The sequence below is a fragment of the Erythrolamprus reginae genome, chromosome 8 (genome assembly GCF_031021105.1).
Source record: "Erythrolamprus reginae isolate rEryReg1 chromosome 8, rEryReg1.hap1, whole genome shotgun sequence".
Classification (NCBI taxonomy): Eukaryota; Metazoa; Chordata; class Lepidosauria; order Squamata; family Dipsadidae; genus Erythrolamprus; species Erythrolamprus reginae.
The window spans coordinates 17,381,976-17,401,775 of record NC_091957.1 but is presented as its reverse complement, the minus strand read 5'-3'; the positions used below and the strand labels follow the sequence as shown (position 1 = coordinate 17,401,775).

At 42.2% G+C, this 19,800-nt stretch overlaps 1 protein-coding gene across 1 annotated transcript; it reads right to left on the bottom strand.

The window, feature by feature from the left end:
* Window positions 1-1,067: 1,067 nt before the first annotated feature.
* Window positions 1,068-8,824, bottom strand: LOC139171437 (kelch-like protein 24). The gene is made up of 4 exons (XM_070759670.1): window positions 8,749-8,824; window positions 6,032-6,110; window positions 4,692-4,919; window positions 1,068-2,568 (listed from the first exon to the last, which is right to left on the bottom strand). The coding sequence occupies exons 1-4, from the start codon at window positions 8,822-8,824 to the stop codon at window positions 1,068-1,070; spliced, it is 1,884 nt and encodes a 627-aa protein (XP_070615771.1).
* Between the last annotated feature and the right edge of the window lie 10,976 nt (window positions 8,825-19,800).

Genomic DNA, 19,800 nt, shown 5'->3' with positions numbered 1-19,800 from the left:
TTGGAGGGGACCCTGTAGGTCTTCTAGTCCAATCCCTTACCAAAGCAGGAGACACCCGACTATTGTAATCAATCAATCAATCAATCAGTCAATCAATCAATCAATCAATCAATCAGAATAAAGTTGGAGGGGACCCTGTAGGTCTTCTAGTCCAATCCCTTACCAAAGCAGGAGACACCAGACTATTTAATCAATCAATCAATCAATCAGAATAAAATTGGAAGGGACCCTGTAGGTCTTCTGGTCCAATCCCTTACCAAAGCAGGAGACACCAGACTATTTTAATCAATCAATCAATCAAGCAGAATAAAGTTGGAGGGGACCCTGTAGGTCTTCTAGTCCAATCCCTTACCAAAGCAAGAGACACCAGACTATTTTAATCAATCAATCAATCAGAATAAAGTTGGAAGGGATCTTGGAGGTCTTCTAGTCCAAAATCCTACCCAAGCAGAGACACTAGACTATTTCAATCAATCAATCAATCAATAATGAGGCCCTACTATAACTCAAATTGGCTATACTATCCTTAATTGGCTAATTATACTATGAAAACATATTAAATGTTTTTTTTTAAAGGAATATAATTTGCCCAGGTACCGGGAGCCCCCCCCCCCCCTTAACAAATGAAAGGCAGACATGGTTATAGGCAAGGAAGTAGTTTCTCTTTCTAGACTTTTCTAGTGTGGGACAAGGGGGTGCACCCGGTTGTGGCCTGGAGTGTGTATGTGTATGTATTTGTGTGTAAGAGAGAGAAAAGAGTGAAGGAGGAAAAGAAAAAGAAAGAGAGCGAGAGAATGAGAGAACAAAAGAGAGAAAATGAGAAGGGTGAGAGAGAAAGTAAGAAAGAGAGAGACGGAATGAGAGAGAAAAGGAGAAAGAGAGAGGAGAAAGAGAAAGAGAAAGAAAGAAAGAGGGAAGGAGGAAAAGAAAGAGAAAATGAGATAGGTGAGAGAGAGAGTAAGAGAGGGAGGGAGAGGGAAGGAGAGAGAGAAGGAGAAAGAGAGAGAGAGAAGGAGAGAGAGGGAATGAGAAGGAGAAAGAGGGAGAGAGAGAGGCAGGGGCTAATTTCAGCAGGCAGGACCCTCCAAGCCGGTGAGGGCCACAGCCGTCTTGCGGAACAGCTCCAGGATCGGCTTCTTGGGCAACTTAACCGCGGCGCATCCGAAGCCACTGACGCCCCAGTTGGCGAAGGGCAGCCGCTCCTGGCAGCGGATCCAGCGGGGGGCCCCTTGCTCCCAGTAGTAGACGGTGTTGTAGTACTCCTCCTCGTTCTCGCCCGCCGCCCGCCGCCCCAGCGCCACGTTCTCGCCACCCAGCACGTAGATCCGCTGCTTCCAGCGTACCACCCCAGCGCCAGCCAGCTCCACGGGCAAAGGGGGCACGGTCACGTTGCGGTCCACGCGCCCATCAGCACCCAGGAAAAAGCAGCGTCGGGTACAGCGCAGCCCGTCCATCTCCGAACGGCGGTCCCGGCCGGGCTGGTGGTGGCGTGCACGTCCACGAAAATATCCGCCGACCACGTAGATGCCCTCGTTCATGGCCACGGCGCCCGCCCAGTAGCCCCCACTGCTGAGGAAGGCTTGGGTCCACTGGTTGGCGCCCACTTGGTAGATGAGCACCTTCCGCGATGCGTACCAGGCGCCCACCGACTCCGTCGCGCCACCCACCAGGTAGAGTCGCCCGCGCAGTGCGGCCGCCGCAAAGTGGCTGAGTGGTAGTGGCAGTCGGGCTATGCGCGTCCAACGCCGCTCGGTGATGTCATAACTCTCTGCCGAGTCGAGATACTCCTCGAAGTTGCGCCAGCCGCCCAGCGCAAACAAGCGGCCGCCCCATGACAGAAAGCCGTGGGAAGCCCGCGCCACGGACATGGGTGCCAGCCGGCTCCAGCGTCCCCGCAGCGGGCTGTACTCGTGCAGCGTGTCCGAGTAGGTGTCGTCCGTGTGGACGCCGCCGGTGACGAAAAGACGGTCGCGCAACGCCACGCAGCGTGCGCAGTAGAGCCGCTCCAGCAGGGGCAGCTTCTCCCAGAGGCCCGCTTGCGGGTCGTAGCAGCCCACCTGGAAGTCCTTGGTGCGCAGCTCAGGACCCTCCAGGTTGAAAAGGTCCACGCAGACGATACAGGTGTTGAACATGCCCCGCCGGAGACCGCCGCACTGGGCCAGGCGCTCCTGGCGGTTCAGGCGACGCCAGCGTGGACGGAGCTCCTTGGGGCGCTGCAGCAGCTCGTTCTGCACCTGGCGCAGCTCCTCCGGGGTGAGGAGCGGGAAGCGCACCTGGGCCAGCAGGCGGGCTAGGAAGGGCAGGCGGAGGGGGCTCTGGGCCCGCACCCAGCGCCAGGCCGCCTGGTAGACCAACAGCTCGGAGGAGACGAGTAGGTTGTCGGAGGCCAGGATGCTTTCCAAGGTGCTGGGGTTGAGGTCGAGGAAAGCGGGCGCCTCCTGCGACAAGCGCTTGAAGTGGGCGTGCACCAGGCTCTTGGCCTCCTGGAATAGTGCAGGGTCGTTGTGTGAGTAGCCCAGCTGGTAGATGCTCAAGCAGTTCTCCGGAGAGAGGTGCTCCAGAAGGTAGCTGCGGAGAGACAGGGAACGTTAGGGTGGAGGATTTTTTATTTTATACATAGCTACATTATTATTATTATTATTATTATTATTATTATTATTATTATTATTATTATTATTATTATTATTATTTAGATTTGTATGCCGCCCCTCTCCGAGAAGACTCGGGGCGGCTCACAACAGTAATACAAAAACAATATAACAGTGAGACAAATCTAATATTAAAATAAAACATATCTAAAACCCCAACAATTTAAAAACCATACAACACATACATACCAAACATAAAATATAAAAGCCTGGGGGAGGATGTCTCAGTTCCCCCATGCCTGGCGATAAAGGTGGGTCTTGAGTAATTTGCGAAAGACAAAGAGGGTGGGGGCCATTCTAATCTCTGGGGGGAGTTGATTCCAGAGGGCCGGAGCCGCCACAGAGAAGGCTCTTCCCCTGGGGCCTGCCAAACAACATTGTTTGGTCGACAGGACCCGGAGAAGGCCAGTTCTGTGGGACCTTATCGGCCGCTGGGATTCGTGCGGTAGAAGGCGGTTCCGGAGGTATTCTGGTCCAATACATAAGATTAAGTTAACAGCTCTTGAAGCCTTTGGGGGCGATGTCGTTGCAGTGGGCTTTGGTACTTATGCTAGCTCATTTGATATGAGTATTGAAGGGAGTGAGGGCCATCTGCAAGGTCTTGTTTATGCAGCTTTTACTTGATGTTTTGATTTTTGTGGCCAATGTGTTAAGACAGAGCATTTGTTGGTTGAGATTTGGAGTTGCCAGATGTTGCGCCATTCAGACACAAACCCAAGGTCTTTTTGGAGGGTAGTGGTGTTGTCAGTGGTGTTATCGGTGGATGGTTATCCGACATTCTGGATTATCGGACCTCGTGGCTGCTTGGGGGAGGGAGCAGCTGTAGGCATTCCCGTGTCCCCCAGACATGCCCCCAAACATGGCAGCCGCGACGGGGAAGGCGATGTGCAGAGCCAGCCCCCCCCCCCCCAAACACGCCTCCAAAAATAGTAATGAAAAGGGAAAAGGTCATTGTATCAATGGAGCAGAAACTTGAGGCAATCAAGAGACTGGACCATGGAGAGATGTTGTAGAAGATAGCAGATAGATACAGCATTAGTAAGGCCCTCCAGATTATCTAACTGTCAGCCCACCCATTTATGTCAGATAATGGAGACTCTACTGTATTGAGATACACAGCAGCTGGATAGGACTTGTCTAGATACCAGAATTTATAATGTAACAGTTCTGGAACCAGTTCAGATAAATGATGAAGACACTTTTGTAGAAAACAGTAGTAAACAGTAATTTACTCTTCAGTGCAAGCAAAATATGTTCTGTCTTAGTCTTCTATTTACAGGAACAAACTTTGCTTTAACTATATGCAGTAAAGCTTACTTACATGTAGATACTAAAGCAATCCACGTTTCTCTGTATCAAGCTCTTACTCAATAACTCACGCTCAGAACTGCTCCAGCCAACTAACAACATTACCACCAACAACAGCCAACGTATACAGCCAACATTCATTGTAAAGTTGCTTTACATTTTATAATGCTCTGGCCCAATCCGATTGCAGTTTACATCCTATGGCGACTCACCCAACATATACAGCCAACATTCATTGTAAAGTTGCTTTACATTTTATAATGCTCTGGCCCAATCAGGTTGCAGTTTACATCCTATGATGACTCAGCCAACATATACAGCCAATGTTCATTGTAAAGTTGCTTTGCATTTTATAATGCTCTGGCCCAATCCGATTGCAGTTTACATCCTATGACTCAGCCAATACATACAGCCAATGTTCATTGTAGTCTCCGGAGAGGGGCGGCATACAAATCCAATAAATAAATAAATAAATAAATATACAACCAACATTCGTTGTAACGTTGCTTTACATTTTATAATGCTCTGGCCCAATCAGGTTGCAGTTTACACCCTATGCTTCAGCATTCATTACTGTTTAACAGGCTTACATCCTTCTTTTACCTTATGTGGTAACGTAATGAAATATCACCTAGGATCGAGCTAATCCTTGACGGGTGGGGTGTCTGTCCCGTCCTATTTCCTCCCCAACCGCAATGAACATCCAGCAGCCATAGGTTGCAACTTAGCACTTACCTGGAACAGCTCTCCAGCAATGGAAGGATCTGCAGGCGGCTGGCTGCTTCGTACAGGTCTTCGGCGATCTCGGGCGTGAGTTCGATTTCCTCCGTGTAGTAGTATTGTACCACCTTTTGAATAATGGAGGGGTCCATGTCCTGCAGAAGCACCTCTCCATCCTGGGACTCTCGGAAAGAGTTGGAGAACATGGCACGGAAGTAAGGGTTGATCGCTGCCAGGAGTATCCTAAGGGGTTTAAGGAAACCAAACGGAGCTGTCGTTTTCCCTCTGGCTTTCCAAGTGTTTCCCGAACGGCCCAAAGAAGCTTCCATTTTCCCACCTCATCCTCTGGGGATTTTTTTCCTGCAATTTTGGGCCTGACCTTACCAGAGAAAAGAGGCAGAGGGGGATTGCTCCCAATTCGGACCGGTTCTCTCAAAAAGGTAGCAAGCCACTGGTGATGTCGCAATGACATCACCAGACCAGTTCTGTAGGTGTCATCTTAAAAAATGGGGGGGGAGGTTCATTCTGCCCAAAAGGAAGGAAGGAAGGAGAGCAAAGAAGGGAAGGAGAATTAAAGAAAGGAGAGGGAGGGAAGGAAGGAGAGCAAAGAAAGGAAGGAGAATTACAGGAAGGGTGGAAGGAGACTAAACAAAAGAGAGGGAAGGAAATAAAGAAGGAAGGAAGGAAGATAGGAAAGAAGGAAGGAGCGCAAAAAAAGTAAGGAGAGCAAAGGAAGGAGAATTAAAGAAAGGAAGGAGAGGGAGGGAAGGAAGGAAGGAGAGCAAAGAAGGGAAGGAGAATTAAAGAAAGGAGGGAAGGAAGGAAGGAGAGCAAAGAAAGGAAGGAGAATTAAAGGAAGGAAGGAAGGAAAGCAAAGAAAGGAAGGAGAATTAAAGGAAGGAAGGAAGGAGAGCAAAGAAGGGAAGGAGAATTTTAAAAAGGAGGGAAGGAAGGAAGGAGAGCAAAGAAAGGAAGGAGAATTAAAGGAAGGAAGGAAGGAAGGAAGGAGACTAAACAAAAGAGAGGGAAGGAAATAAAAAAGGAAGGAAGGAAGGAAGGAAAGAAGGAAGGAGAGCAAAGGAAGAATTAAAGAAAGGAAGGCGAGGGAGGGAAGGAAGGAAGGGGCAAGGATAACAAAAAGGAAAGAGGAAAGGGTGAAGGAGAAGTAGATGAAAAGAAGAAGGAAGGAAAGAAAGAAAGAAAGATGTGAATAATGGAAAAGAAAGAAGGAAGGAAGGAGAGCAAAGAAAAGAAGGAGAGGGAAGGAAAGAAGGAAGCGGATGAATAAATGCAGTAAATTCTAGCAACCTTTATCTCTGTAACACGAAGAAACTAATCCCACCCCAAAGCAATACCTGTGACAGGGGAATCGTTCTCCTTTAGCCACAATAGTTGTGTCACACAGAAGCTCTTCCTGATACAGCTGTTGCAGGCCTGAAATACAACTCGGACTTGTTAGCACAACCTCTTCCCAGCCGAGATAACTCTGCCTGCGCAGAGATGCATTTCAAAGGATGCTACACAACACAACCCTTAACAACTCTCTGCTGTTTATGCAGCGATTAAGGGCCCGAGGCAAGACTTCTCAGTCGTCCAGGTGTCACTTATCCCACAATAATTGTTTTTTATCTGCTCCACAAAGCACTGGGATTGGAGAAGGGGGATTTCAAGAGAATAAGCAGATGCACATTGAGGAATACGTCGAACTGTGTTGTGTAATATTATTATTATTATTATTATTATTATTATTATTATTATTATTATTATTTATTAGATTTGTATGCCGCCCCTCTCCGAAGACTCGGGGCAGCTCACAACAATGATAAAAACAATATTATACTGGCACAAATCTAATATTAAAAGAAATAACTAAAACCCTATCATATTAAAACCAGACAACACATACATACTAAACATAAATTATAAGGAGCCTGGGGGAAAGATGTCTCAAATCCCCCATGCCTGGCAGTATAGGTAGGTCTTGAGTAGTTTACGAATGACAAGCAGGGTGGGAGCAGTTCTAATCTCTGGAGGGAGTTGATTCCAGAGGGCCGGGGCCGGCACAGAGAAGGTTCTTCCCCTGGGAGACGCCAGACGACATGGTTTAGTCGACGGGACCTGGAGAAGGCCACCTCTGTGGGACCTTATCGGTCGCTGGGATTCGTGTGGTAGCAGGCCGTTCCGGAGGTACTCTGGTCCAATGCCATGCAGGGCTTTAAAGGTCATAACCTACACTTTGAATTGTGACCAGAAATTGATCAGCAGCCAATGCAGGCCACGGAGTGTTGTATACACGTGGGCGAATCTGGGAAGCCCCACAATGGCTCTCACGGCCGTGTTCTGCACGATCTGAAGTTTCTGAACACTTTTCAGAGGTAGCCCCATGTTGAGAGCGTTGCAGTAATCGAACCTCGAGGTGATGAGGGCATGAGTGACTGTGAGCAATGACTCCCTGTCCAAATAGGGCCGCAACTGATGCACCAGGCGAACCTGGGCAAACGCCCTTCTCACCACAGCCGAAAGATGATGTTCCAATGTCAGCTGTGGATCGAGGAGGACGCCCAAGTTGCATACCCTCTCTGAGAGAATCAATAATCCCCCCCCCAGGGTGATGGACGGACAGATGGAATTGTCCTTGGGAGGCAAGATCACAGCCACTCCGTCTTGTCTGGGTTGAGTTTGAGATTGTTGACACCCATCCAGGCCCCAACAGCCTCCAGGCACCAGCACATCACTTCCACTGACTTCGTTGACTTCGTGTAGTACCCTCAGGGCTGTGTTTGTTGTGTGGCACACTCAGTCAAATTCTGTTGTGTAGCACACTCCGTTCAGCATTGTTTTTGGGGCGTAATCTCCATTGCCCCCTTACTCTCTTACAATCCCTTTCTCTCCAACAATCATAACTGAAAACAATTCCAATAATGATAATAATAATAATAATAATAATAATAATAATAATAATAATAATAGAGTTGGAAGGGACCTACCCTACTATGTCACCCACCATTGGTGGTGTGTGTTGTGTAGGATTAAACAGGTGAGGGCATTGAACGGGTTAAAAAGTCACGATTTTCCTCATAGCAACCGCTTCGCTTAATATCAATTGCCAGTCCCAAATCTGGTCACTCTGTGAGGCCTACCTGTACTTTAAGGGCATCTTTAGAGTCCATTCACACCTTCAAAATACTATTTAAAAAGTCAGCCCAGACTTGACGTTCCTGCTAACGATACTCAAACACAGAGGGGATCCTGCTTTGGCCTATTTCTATGGAAACCTGGTTAGTCTTGTTCTAAATTTTATTTTAGATTTTTATTTTTTTTCTATGGGATTTTAAAAAACTGTTGTAATATCATTTCTATGTGTTGTATTCCACCTGGAGTCCGGAAGAAATTAAATTAAATTAAATTAAAATTAAATTAAATTAAATTAAATTAAATTAAATTAAATTAAATTAAATTAAATTAAATTAAATTAAATTAAATTAAATTAAATTAAATTTAAATTAAATTAAATTAAATTAAATTAAATTAAATTAAATTAAATTAAATTAAATTAAATTAAATTAAATTAAATTAAATTAAATTAAATTAAATTAAATTAAATTAAATTAAATTAAATTAAATTAAATTAAATTAAATTAAATTAAATAATTAAATTAAATAATTAAATTAAATTAAATTAAATTAAATTAAATTAAATTAAATTAAATTAAATTAAATTAAATTAAATTAAATTAAATTAAATTAAATTAAATTAAATTAAATTAAATTAAATTAAATTAAATTAAATTAAATTAAATTAAATTAAATTAAATTAAATTAAATTAAATTAAATTAAATTAAATTAAATTAAATTAAATTAAATTAAATTAAATTAAATTAAATTAAATTAAATTAAATTAAATCAAATCTTTAAATTAAATCTTTAAATTAAATCAAATCTTTAAATTAAATCTTTAAATTAAATCTTTAAATTAAATCTTTAAACTAAATCTTTAAATTAAATCTTTAAATTAAATTAAGTTAAGTTAAATTAAATTAAATCTTGTTTTCAAGAAGACAGGAAACAGACCTTCGCGTATGTAGTCCCCCAAAGGTTTGGGTTCTTCCTCCACAAGATCCTCTTCGCTGGCCAATAGTGGATCCATTCTTGTGGCTCCAAGTTGATCCCAGAAAACGAAGTTTGGGCTATCCGTCTGAGCCAAAAGCAAGAGAACCAATTACGGCAAGCAGAATGACGATGGAGTTCAAAAATCTAATTGTTGATGTTACATTCATCTCATTTTTTCTCAACCCTAAGAGATTGTGAGCCGCCCCGAGTCTTCGGAGAGGGGCGGCATACAAATCTAAGTAATAAATAATAAATAAATAAATTAAAGGTTGTGAAACTTCAACTCCCAGAATTCCTCAGGCGGTGGTACCTATCTATCATCTATCAATCAAACTATCCATCCCTCTTTCTTTCTCTCTCTTTCTTTCAGTGTATACATCTCTATCTATCTATCCATCCATCCATCCCTCTGTCTCTCTCTCTCTCTTTCTTTCAATGTATACATCTCTCACTGTCTATCTAATCATTTATCTATCATCCATCCATATCTATCTATCCATCCATCCATCCATCTCTATCTCTATACCTATATATCTTTCTTTCTATCTATCCATCAATTCCACCTATAATTACCTTCTCTCTCTCTCTCTCTCTCTCTCATCTTTTATCTATCCATATCTATCTATTTATCCATCCATCCATCCATCCATCCACCCATTCCACCTATAATTACCTTCTCGCTCTCTCTCGCTCTCTCATCTTTTATCTATCTATCTATCTATCTATCTATCTATCTATCTATCTATCTATCTATCTATCTATCTATCTATCTATCTACAGTATCTATCCATCCATCCAGGAGGTTGTGAGCACTCCAACATTTGAGACTTTCAAACCCAGATTGGATGGACATTTGTCCAAAATAGTGTAGGGACTCCATGGGAGGGTTGGACTAGATGACCTACAGGGTCCCTTCCAATTCTAATAACAATCTAATCTGATCTAATCTGGGAAAGAGTTAGGGAGCCATTGCAGATACCTGGAGAACAATCGTGCAGTGAAAATGGACGTTATTTGCACAACATCATTTGCATGTTATTTGCAGGACACCTGTGCAAGGATACGCACACACCCCTACGCACATACGCCCCGTATGCTGGAGAACTTTTGCCCAAAATTCCCTTCTCGTGTGAAAATTCAGCAAAACAGAATGAAAAAGACGAAAGAAATGGAGCAGGATTTCCGGGTGGGCCACTAGTTTCTAGAAATCTCTCCAGGCTTATAGAGGGGCTCGTTCCACCCACTAGGCTTTCTTACCCACCCACCCATCTTGACCTCTCCTTTCGGCCCTTACCTTTGTCCAGACTGGGTGGTTTCCCTTCCTCCCACACACGGGAAGCCAAATTGGCCCTTTAGCATCAGCGAATGTCCGATTGGCTCACCTGAGACAGGTGTCATAGTCCATTTTTACATAGGGGGTAGTGGTTGGGTGGGCTTCCTCTGATGCGTTCGTCCCAGATTGTCTGTCTGAAGGATGGGGAGGGGATGTCCAGCTGGAGATTTAAGAAGACGGGGGAGTCAAAAAAGAGATGATTCGATCTCTCATTCGAAAATTTCAGGCTGCAAATATTTCTGGAATCTGCCGTAAGTTTAAGATGAACATGAGAGCCTAAGAAGAGCCATGCTGAATCGGGCTGATGCCCATCAAGTCCAGCATTCTGTGTCCCACAGTGGCCCCTGAATTGTCCATGGGGATCTTGAGCAGAAAGAGAAGGCCAGACCCTCCCTTTCCCCTGACCTCCAACAAATGGGACCCAAGGGAACCCTGCCTGCCTCAACCATCATAGAGGCGGCACATGGACATCCGTTTCAATAAGGGAGGGAAGGAAGGAAAGAAAGAAAGAAGCCCCATGCTGAATCAGGCCAAAGCCCATCCCTTTCCTTTGACCCCCAACAAATGGGACCCAAGGGAACCCTGCCAGCCTCAACCAACATAGAGGCAGCATTTGGATATCTGTTTCAATAAGGGAGAGAGGGAAGGAAGGAAAGAACCTAAGAAGAGCCCTGCTGAATCAGGCCAAAGCCCATCAAGTCCAGCATTCTGTGTCCCACAGTGGCCCCCCAATTGTCCATGTGGACCTTGAGCAGAAAGAGAAGGCAAGACCCTCCCTTTCCCTTGACCCCCAACAAATGGGACCCAAGGGAACCCCGCCTGCCTCAACCAACATAGAGGTGGCACATGGACATCCGTTTCAATAACCACCTATGATACACTTGGCATCCCTGAATCTGTCTAATTCTGCCTTGAAGCTGTTCAGACTGACAGCTGTCAACCTCTTCTGGAAGTGAATTCCATAAACCAACGATCTTCTGGGTGAAGAAATATTTCCCTTGATTTGTCCTCCCTTTCTTACCTCTGAGCTTTAGGGAGGGCCCCCTCGTCCTAGTATTGTGTGATAAAGAAAAAGATTTTTCTCTATCCGCCTTTTCTATCCCATGCATGATTTTATACCCTTCGATCAAATCACCTCTTCAACACCGTCTTTCAAGGCTGAAGAGACCAAGGCGTTGCAACCTGGTTTCACAAGGGAGGGGCTCCCCACCCGATTCCTAAGAGGTCAGTAAGGGGCGTGCATAAGTGCACCAGCGTGCCTATCGTCCCCTGCCCTAATGTCTTATCAGTACTCATCTCATGTATATAAACAGTGTTATATTTGTTTTCGTAGATTTTATTTTATTTTATATTTATTTTCGGAGTGTTGCATTTATGTATACCACTAATACATACTTGACAAAGTCAAGTCAAGTCAAATTAAGTAAAGTAAAAAAAATAAAGTCAAGTAAAATAAAATAAAAATAAAGTAAAGTAATGTAAAGTAAAATAAAGTAAAGTAAAGTAAAAAGTAAAATAAAAAATAAAATAAAGTCAAGTCAAGTCAAATAAAGTCAAGTAATGTAAAGTAAAGTAAAAAGTAAAATAAAGTAAAAAAAATAAAGTCAAGTAAAATAAAATAAAAATAAAGTAAAGTAATGTAAAGTCAAGTCAAGTAAAATAAAATAAAATAAAATAAAATTAAAATAAAGTAAAGTAAAGTAATGTAAAGTAAAGTAAAGTAAAAAGTAAAATAAAGTAAAATTAAAATTAAAATAAAGTCAAGTCAAGTATTAAAAAACTACAATAAGACCGTTATGTATACAATACACATAACGTATTGCAAACATAATGTATTGCTGGGCAACCCTAGCTCCAATTGGAACCCCCAAAAATTATTCCGGACGATGGGCCGGAAGTTGCACAGGAACGCATGACTGACATGCGAACGTGAGAAGCAGCTTCAGTCCCACATCAACTGGGCCAGTTGTGCAAGAGAATTGCCCCATCGCGGAATGCAAGGTCACCGACTTGGAGGGCTGCTTCCTCATTTGGGAACCTCAGAAATACCAGCTGTGTTGTGTTGGAAAGGACGGCGGAAGCAGATTCTGGGCAGAAAAGGGGGATATCCCAGTTGAAGTTGCTCAAAAGGCCAAACCAACGCTGGGCTGCAGGGGAGAAAATTGGGCTGCCCCAGGGAACCGCCAAGCAGAAGCGCCCACCGGCTGAGACGCTGCACGTATCCGCCATGGGCAGATGGAATAATGTTGAGGAAAGACTGCATTTCGCAGGGGGGTGGACTAGAAGACCTCAGAGGTCCCTTCCATGTGGTATGGTTAATATGTGTTATAATGGAAGGGAATGGGAATAGGAATAAGAATAAATAACGGGATGGGATGGGATGGGGAGAAGAGAAGAGAAGAGGAGTTATGTGTTAGAATAGAATAGAATAGAATAGGAATAAAGTGGAATGGAGTGGAGAGGAGAGAAGAGGTGTTATGTGTTAGAATAGAATAGGAATAAGAATAAAGAATAAAGAATGGAGTGGAGAGAAGAGAAGAGGAGTTATGTGTTAGAATAGAATAGAATAGGAATAAAGTGGAATGGAGTGGAGAGAAGAGAAGAGAAGAGGAGTTATGTGTTAGAATAGAATAGGAATAAAGTGGAATGGAGTGGAGAGGAGAAGAGGAGTTATGTGTTAGAATAGAATAGAATAGAATAGGAATAAAGTGGAATGGAGTGGAGAGGAGAAGAGGAGTTATGTGTTAGAATAGAATGGAATAGAATAGAATAGGAATAAAGTGGAATGGAGTGGAGAGGAGAAGAGGAGTTATGTGTTAGAATAGAATAGAATAGAATAGGAATAAAGTGGAATGGAGTGGAGAGGAGAAGAGGAGTTATGTGTTAGAATAGAATAGAATAGAATAGAATAGGAATAAAGTGGAATGGAGTGGAGAGGAGAAGAGGAGTTATGTGTTAGAATAGAATAGAATAGAATAGGAATAAAGTGGAATGGAGTGGAGAGGAGAAGAGGAGTTATGTGTTAGAATAGAATGGAATAGAATAGAATAGGAATAAAGTGGAATGGAGTGGAGAGGAGAAGAGGAGTTATGTGTTAGAATAGAATAGAATAGAATAGGAATAAAGTGGAATGGAGTGGAGAGGAGAGAAGAGGTGTTATGTGTTAGAATAGAATAGGAATAAGAATAAAGAATAAAGAATGGAGTGGAGAGAAGAGAAGAGGAGTTATGTGTTAGAATAGAATAGGAATAAGAATAAAGAATAAAGAATAAAGAATGGAGTGGAGAGAAGAGAAGAGGAGTTATGTGTTAGAATAGAATAGAATAGAATAGGAATAAAGTGGAATGGAGTGGAGAGGAGAAGAGGAGATGTGTTAGAATAGAATAGAATAGAATAGAATAGGAATAAAGTGGAATGGAGTGGAGAGGAGAGAAGAGGAGTTATGTGTTAGAATAGAATAGGAATAAGAATAAAGAATAAAGAATAAAGAATGGAGTGGAGAGAAGAGAAGAGGAGTTATGTGTTAGAATAGAATAGAATAGAATAGAATAGAATAGGAATAAAGTGGAATGGAGTGGAGAGGAGAAGAGGAGGTTATGTGTTAGAATAGAATAGAATAGAATAGGAATAAAGTGGAATGGAGTGGAGAGGAGAAGAGGAGGTTATGTGTTAGAATAGAATAGAATAGAATAGGAATAAAGTGGAATGGAGTGGAGAGGAGAAGAGGAGGTTATGTGTTAGAATAGAATAGAATAGAATAGGAATAAAGTGGAATGGAGTGGAGAGAAGAGAAGAGGAGTTATGTGTTAGAATAGAATAGGAATAAAGTGGAATGGAGTGGAGAGGAGAAGAGGAGTTATGTGTTAGAATAGAATAGAATAGAATAGGAATAAAGTGGAATGGAGTGGAGAGGAGAAGAGGAGTTATGTGTTAGAATAGAATGGAATAGAATAGAATAGGAATAAAGTGGAATGGAGTGGAGAGGAGAAGAGGAGTTATGTGTTAGAATAGAATAGAATAGAATAGGAATAAAGTGGAATGGAGTGGAGAGGAGAAGAGGAGTTATGTGTTAGAATAGAATAGAATAGAATAGGAATAAAGTGGAATGGAGTGGAGAGAAGAGAAGAGGAGTTATGTGTTAGAATAGAATAGGAATAAAGTGGAATGGAGTGGAGAGGAGAAGAGGAGTTATGTGTTAGAATAGAATAGAATAGAATAGGAATAAAGTGGAATGGAGTGGAGAGGAGAAGAGGAGTTATGTGTTAGAATAGAATAGAATAGAATAGGAATAAAGTGGAATGGAGTGGAGAGGAGAAGAGGAGTTATGTGTTAGAATAGAATAGAATAGAATAGGAATAAAGTGGAATGGAGTGGAGAGAAGAGAAGAGGAGTTATGTGTTAGAATAGAATAGGAATAAAGTGGAATGGAGTGGAGAGGAGAAGAGGAGTTATGTGTTAGAATAGAATAGAATAGAATAGGAATAAAGTGGAATGGAGTGGAGAGGAGAAGAGGAGTTATGTGTTAGAATAGAATGGAATAGAATAGAATAGGAATAAAGTGGAATGGAGTGGAGAGGAGAAGAGGAGTTATGTGTTAGAATAGAATGGAATAGAATAGAATAGGAATAAAGTGGAATGGAGTGGAGAGGAGAAGAGGAGTTATGTGTTAGAATAGAATAGAATAGAATAGGAATAAAGTGGAATGGAGTGGAGAGGAGAAGAGGAGGTTATGTGTTAGAATAGAATAGAATATAGAATAGAATAGGAATAAAGAACAAGAACAGAACAGATTAGAATACAATAGGAATGCAGAATAAAAAAAGAACAGAGTAGAAGAAAAGAGAAGCCTTCCTTGTCACTTTAAATGTACACCAATCGGCGCACATTAAAATGAAATTTCCTTGCATTCAGTTCTCAAAAACCTCCATTCTTTTACTTGTAGCATAAACTGGCCATTTCTGTGACAACGATCTATCTAATCCCTCAAAGCCAAAACCACCAGGTGCCTTCAACGTTTTTGAAGTTCCATTGGCCGCAACCACTCCCCACCAGGTGAGCTGGACAACCAGCTCAGCTTTGTGCCCATTGGAAGTCACGTGATTGCAATTTGCAATGGGGTTGTGTTTTTTGGGGATTTTTAGCAAAATAACAAAACCCAACAACAAATGGACTTGTTTCAGGATTACAGTATTCACAGGACGACGGCCCTGTTTGCTTAATAATGACCGTCGCAAAAAATATCCAAACCTTACGTCCGGTCACTTGATACCTCCCAATCTACCACCGCACCAATTTCTTACTGTCATTCTGGGTTTTATTCTAGTCATCCATTGAGGATGACTGAGGTCCCATTGACAGCAAAAGGACAACATTAAACCACGTGCAAAGATAATAAACATTGCTGTTCGGTGCTTAAAATCTGAAAACATTTGGCTTTTTTTAAAATAATATGTTTATTGAATTTTTTCAGTTTTAAAAACAATACATAATCTTATTTACAGGTGAATCAGCGTCTTGTATATACATTTTTATCTATATGTCTTTTAATTGTCCTTGTATATCTTGATGTTTTATTCCGGTGTTTGGTTTGAGTTTCTTTTTTTAGTCCATAAATACATTTTGTCCAGTTTCATAGTAGTCCGAATCTTTTTGATTATTTAGTTCCATGGTCAGTCTGTCCATCTCTGCACACTCGTATATTTTCTTGATGATCTCTTTGTCCTCCGGTAGCTGTGGATTCTTCCATTTCTGCGCAAATACGATCCTTGCCGCTGTTATTATATGCAGGATTAAATATTTAAAATGTTTTGGTATAGGGCCCTCTCATAATACCAAGTAAAAAAAAAATTCTGGTGCACATTCTATTGTTATATTTGTTATTTGATGCAACCAATTACTCATTTTTTTCCAGTATTTTTTCATCTCTGGACATGACCACCATAAATGAAAGAAGGTACCTTGTGTTTTATTACATTTCGAACAACAACTCAAACTCAACCCAGACAAGACAGAGTGGCTGTGGGTCCTGCCTCCCAAGGACAATTCCATCTGTCCGTCCATTACCCTGTGGGGAGAATCATTGACCCCCTCAGAGAGGGTTCGCAACTTGGGCGTCCTCCTCGATCCACAGCTCACATTAGAGAAACACCTTTCAGCTGTGGCAAGGGGGGCGTCCTCACCACCTCGAGGCTCGACTACTGTAACGCTCTCTACATGGGGTTACCTTTGAAAAGTGTTCGGAAACTTCAGATCGTGCAGAATGCAGCTGCGAGAGCAATCATGGGCTTTCCCAAATATGCCCATGTTACTCCAACACTCCACAGTCTGCATTGGTTGCCGATCAGTTTCCGGTCACAATTCAAAGTGTTGGTTATGACCTATAAAGCCTTTCAGGGCACCGGACCAGATTACCTCAGGGACCGCCTTCTGCTGCACGAATCCCAGCGACCAGTTAGGTCCCACAGAGTGGGTCTTCTCCGGGTCCCGTCAACCAAACAATGTCGCTTGGCGGGACCCAGAGGAAGAGCCTTCTCTGTGGTGGCCCCGACCCTCTGGAACCAACTCCCCCCAGAGATTAGAATTGCCCCCACCTTCCTTGCCTTTTGTAAGCTGCTTAAAACCCACCTCTGCCGCCAGGCATAGGGGAACTAAGATACACTTTCCCCCTAGGCCTTTACAATTTTATGCATGATATGTTTGTATGTATGACTGGTTTTTATATAATGGTTTTTTAACTGTTTTTTAGTATTGGATTTTGTTGTACTGTTTTACTGCTGTTGTTAGCCGTCCCGAGTCTGCGGAGAGAGGCGGCATACAAATCCAATAAATAATAATAATAATAATAATAATAATAATAATAATAATAATAACAACAACATTGAATTATTGTTTTTTTGTATTTTAGCTAATCTCTTTGGTGGAAGGTGCCAACGGTATAGCATTTTGTATTGATTTTCTTTGTAGTGGCTTTGTGCCATCTGGCACCCAGTAGGGATACAAACATTCCCAAAAGGATTTCCACTTGATAATAATTGTGTATTTGTCCCGTGTTTTCAAAACAAACATTGCAAATGGTTTCCGGTAGGTACTTCAGTAACTAAGTTACTGTTTTTATTTGTCTGGGGCTGGTGAGGTGGTGTGTTTGCGCAACCCATTAGACAAAACCTCTGTTCCACTTTGTAGCTTGGGTGAACTTGGTCACGAAACTTGTAAACTGATTTTACCACTCAGTGTGGTAATGTGAACCCAGCACAGGAAGGTTTAATCACCAACAATGATGAATAAATCAAGATTGGCTGTGATTCAGCCTGGATTTCTCTCTCTTTTTATTATTTAAAAATATATATTTATATACAAACACACAAACATAAAACATTTTAAAACATTGGACAGTCCCTTCTTTATGTTTCTTATTCTGCTCACTCTCTACTACCACCATAGCTATCATCTCTACTACCACCATAGCTATCATTATACATAATATATACAATAGAAACATAGAAGATTGACGGCAAAAAAAGATCTCCTCATCCATCTAGTCTGCCCTTATACTATTTCCTGTATTTTATCTAAGGATGGATCTATGTTTATCCCAGGCATGTTTCAATTCAGTTCCTGTGGATTGACCAACCACGTCTGCTGGGAGTTTGTTCCAAGCATCTACTCCTCTTTCAGTCAAATAATGTTTTCTCCCGTTGCTTCTGATCTTTCCCACAACTGACCTCAGATTGTGTCCCCTTGTTCTTGGGTTCACTTTCCTATTAAAAACACTTCTCTCCTGAACCTTATTGAACCCTTGAACATATCTAAATGTTTTGATCAAGTCCCCCCTGTTTCCCTTCTATCCTCCAGACTAGACAGGTTGAGTTCATTAAGTCTTTCCTGATCAGTTTGATTCTTCAGACCTTCCACCCTTTTTTGTAGCCCGTCTTTGGACCCCTTCAATTTGATCCATCTCTTTTTGTAGGTGAGGTCTCCAGAACTGGACACAGTATTATTCCAAATGGGGTTGAGTTAATTAAGTCACATTAAGTCAATATATGTACAGCGATCTTATTTGGTATCTCCCTTTTAGGGAATGTTATTATTTACTTATGTATTAATTGGACTTATATACCGCCCCTCTCTGTGGACTCGGGGCGGCTCACAACATATCAATAAAAATGCAGTATGTAAAACACATCTAAATCCAATTAACATAAATCATTATTTATTTATTTTTATTTATTTATTATTTAGATTTGTATGCCGACCCTCTCCGCAGACTCGGGGCGGCTCACAGCAAAGTGAAAAACAATCTACAACAAATCTAAATTACTATTTTAAAAACATTTTAAAAAACCCATTTTCTAAACAAACATACATACAGACATACCATTCATAAATTGTAAATGCCCGGGGGAGCTAAATATTTAAAAATCAATCATTCAAATACACACTGCAAATATCCTACACATTCACTGGCCAGAGGCTGGGGTCTAATGACCCCAAGGCTGACGGCATAGATAAGTTTTCAGATTCTTATGGAAGGTGAGGAGGGGGGGTAGTATGAATCTCTGGGGGAGCTAATTCCAGAAGGCCAGGGCCTCCACAAAGAAGGCTCTTCCCCTGGCCCCTGCTGAGTGACACTGTCTAATTGACGGGACCTGGAGAAGGCTCACTCTGTGGGATCTAACCAGATGCTGGGATTCATGATCAGTGCTCGAAGGGAGTGGGCCGAATAGAAGAGGAAGAGGAGGAAGAAGAGGAGGAGGAAGAGGAGGAGAAGGAGGAAGGGGAGGAGGACTCCACTCTACTCCACTCATTGCAAAGACATCGAAAGACATAAGCAAAAATAATTAAGTAAAGAGAGAGGAGGAGGAGGAGGAAAAGGAGGAGGAGGGAGGAGGAAGAGGACGAAGGGGAGGAGGACTCCACTTCACTCATTGCTTGTCATAACACTGCTGCTTGAAGGAATCGGGTATAGCTCCTTAACTCTAGGTTGTTTCTCTTCCTTTAATGCAATTTGTGGAGGAAAAAAAATGTTGGCGCATGAATATAATGTACTAGTAACAATTAGTAATAGAATAGTATAGTAGAATGAATTTGAATGTAATTAAGCCAATGCAATGTACTGCAAAGACATCGAAAGACATAAGCAAAAATAATCAAGTAAAGAGAGAACAAGGTTATCTCTCTTGTTTTTAATGTAATTTTCTTTCTTTTTCTTTCTTTCTTTCTTTCTTTCTTTCTTTGTCCCTTTTCTTCCCTGTATTTGTTCAATTGTGTATAACTTTTTTTGTTTTCTTAAATGTAATATGATGTATAGCTGTAAGACAATCTTTTTTTTTTCAATTAAAAATAATAATAAAAATCTTCGGTGAAGGGCTTGGTTTTGAGCCAGGTTTCGCCTCATCTGGACTCGTCCCTTTGGATTTTTTCCCCTCTACCTAAACTTCTTGCTTTTCTCCCCTTTCAAAGTTCAACCCCGAGCAGAAATTCCTTCCCTACTGCTCCCCCCCCCCCACCGTCCCCTCCCTCAGCATCCTCTTAGGGCGCATCTGAATGAATGTGGACTTTTCAGCTCCTGGGCAGTTTGGTATGTGGGTGGGGTGCCTGTTTAACTCGGCCCTTCCCTCTTTGTCCGGGCCGGCCTCTTCCCAGCCGAGCCCGCCCCTCGGCTTGTCTTCCTCGACCTCGGA

Bases quoted from the DNA above. Each gene is read 5' to 3' on its own strand.
- LOC139171437 (XM_070759670.1), bottom strand. From the start codon at position 8,824: ATGGATCCACTATTGGCCAGCGAAGAGGATCTTGTGGAGGAAGAACCC. The intron at 6,111-8,748 runs GTCTGTTTCCTG...GTTGTATTTCAG, and splicing joins GGGGGACTACATACGCGAAG to GCCTGCAACAGCTGTATCAG. The intron at 2,569-4,691 runs GTAAGTGCTAAG...GTCTCTCCGCAG, and splicing joins TTGCTGGAGAGCTGTTCCAG to CTACCTTCTGGAGCACCTCT.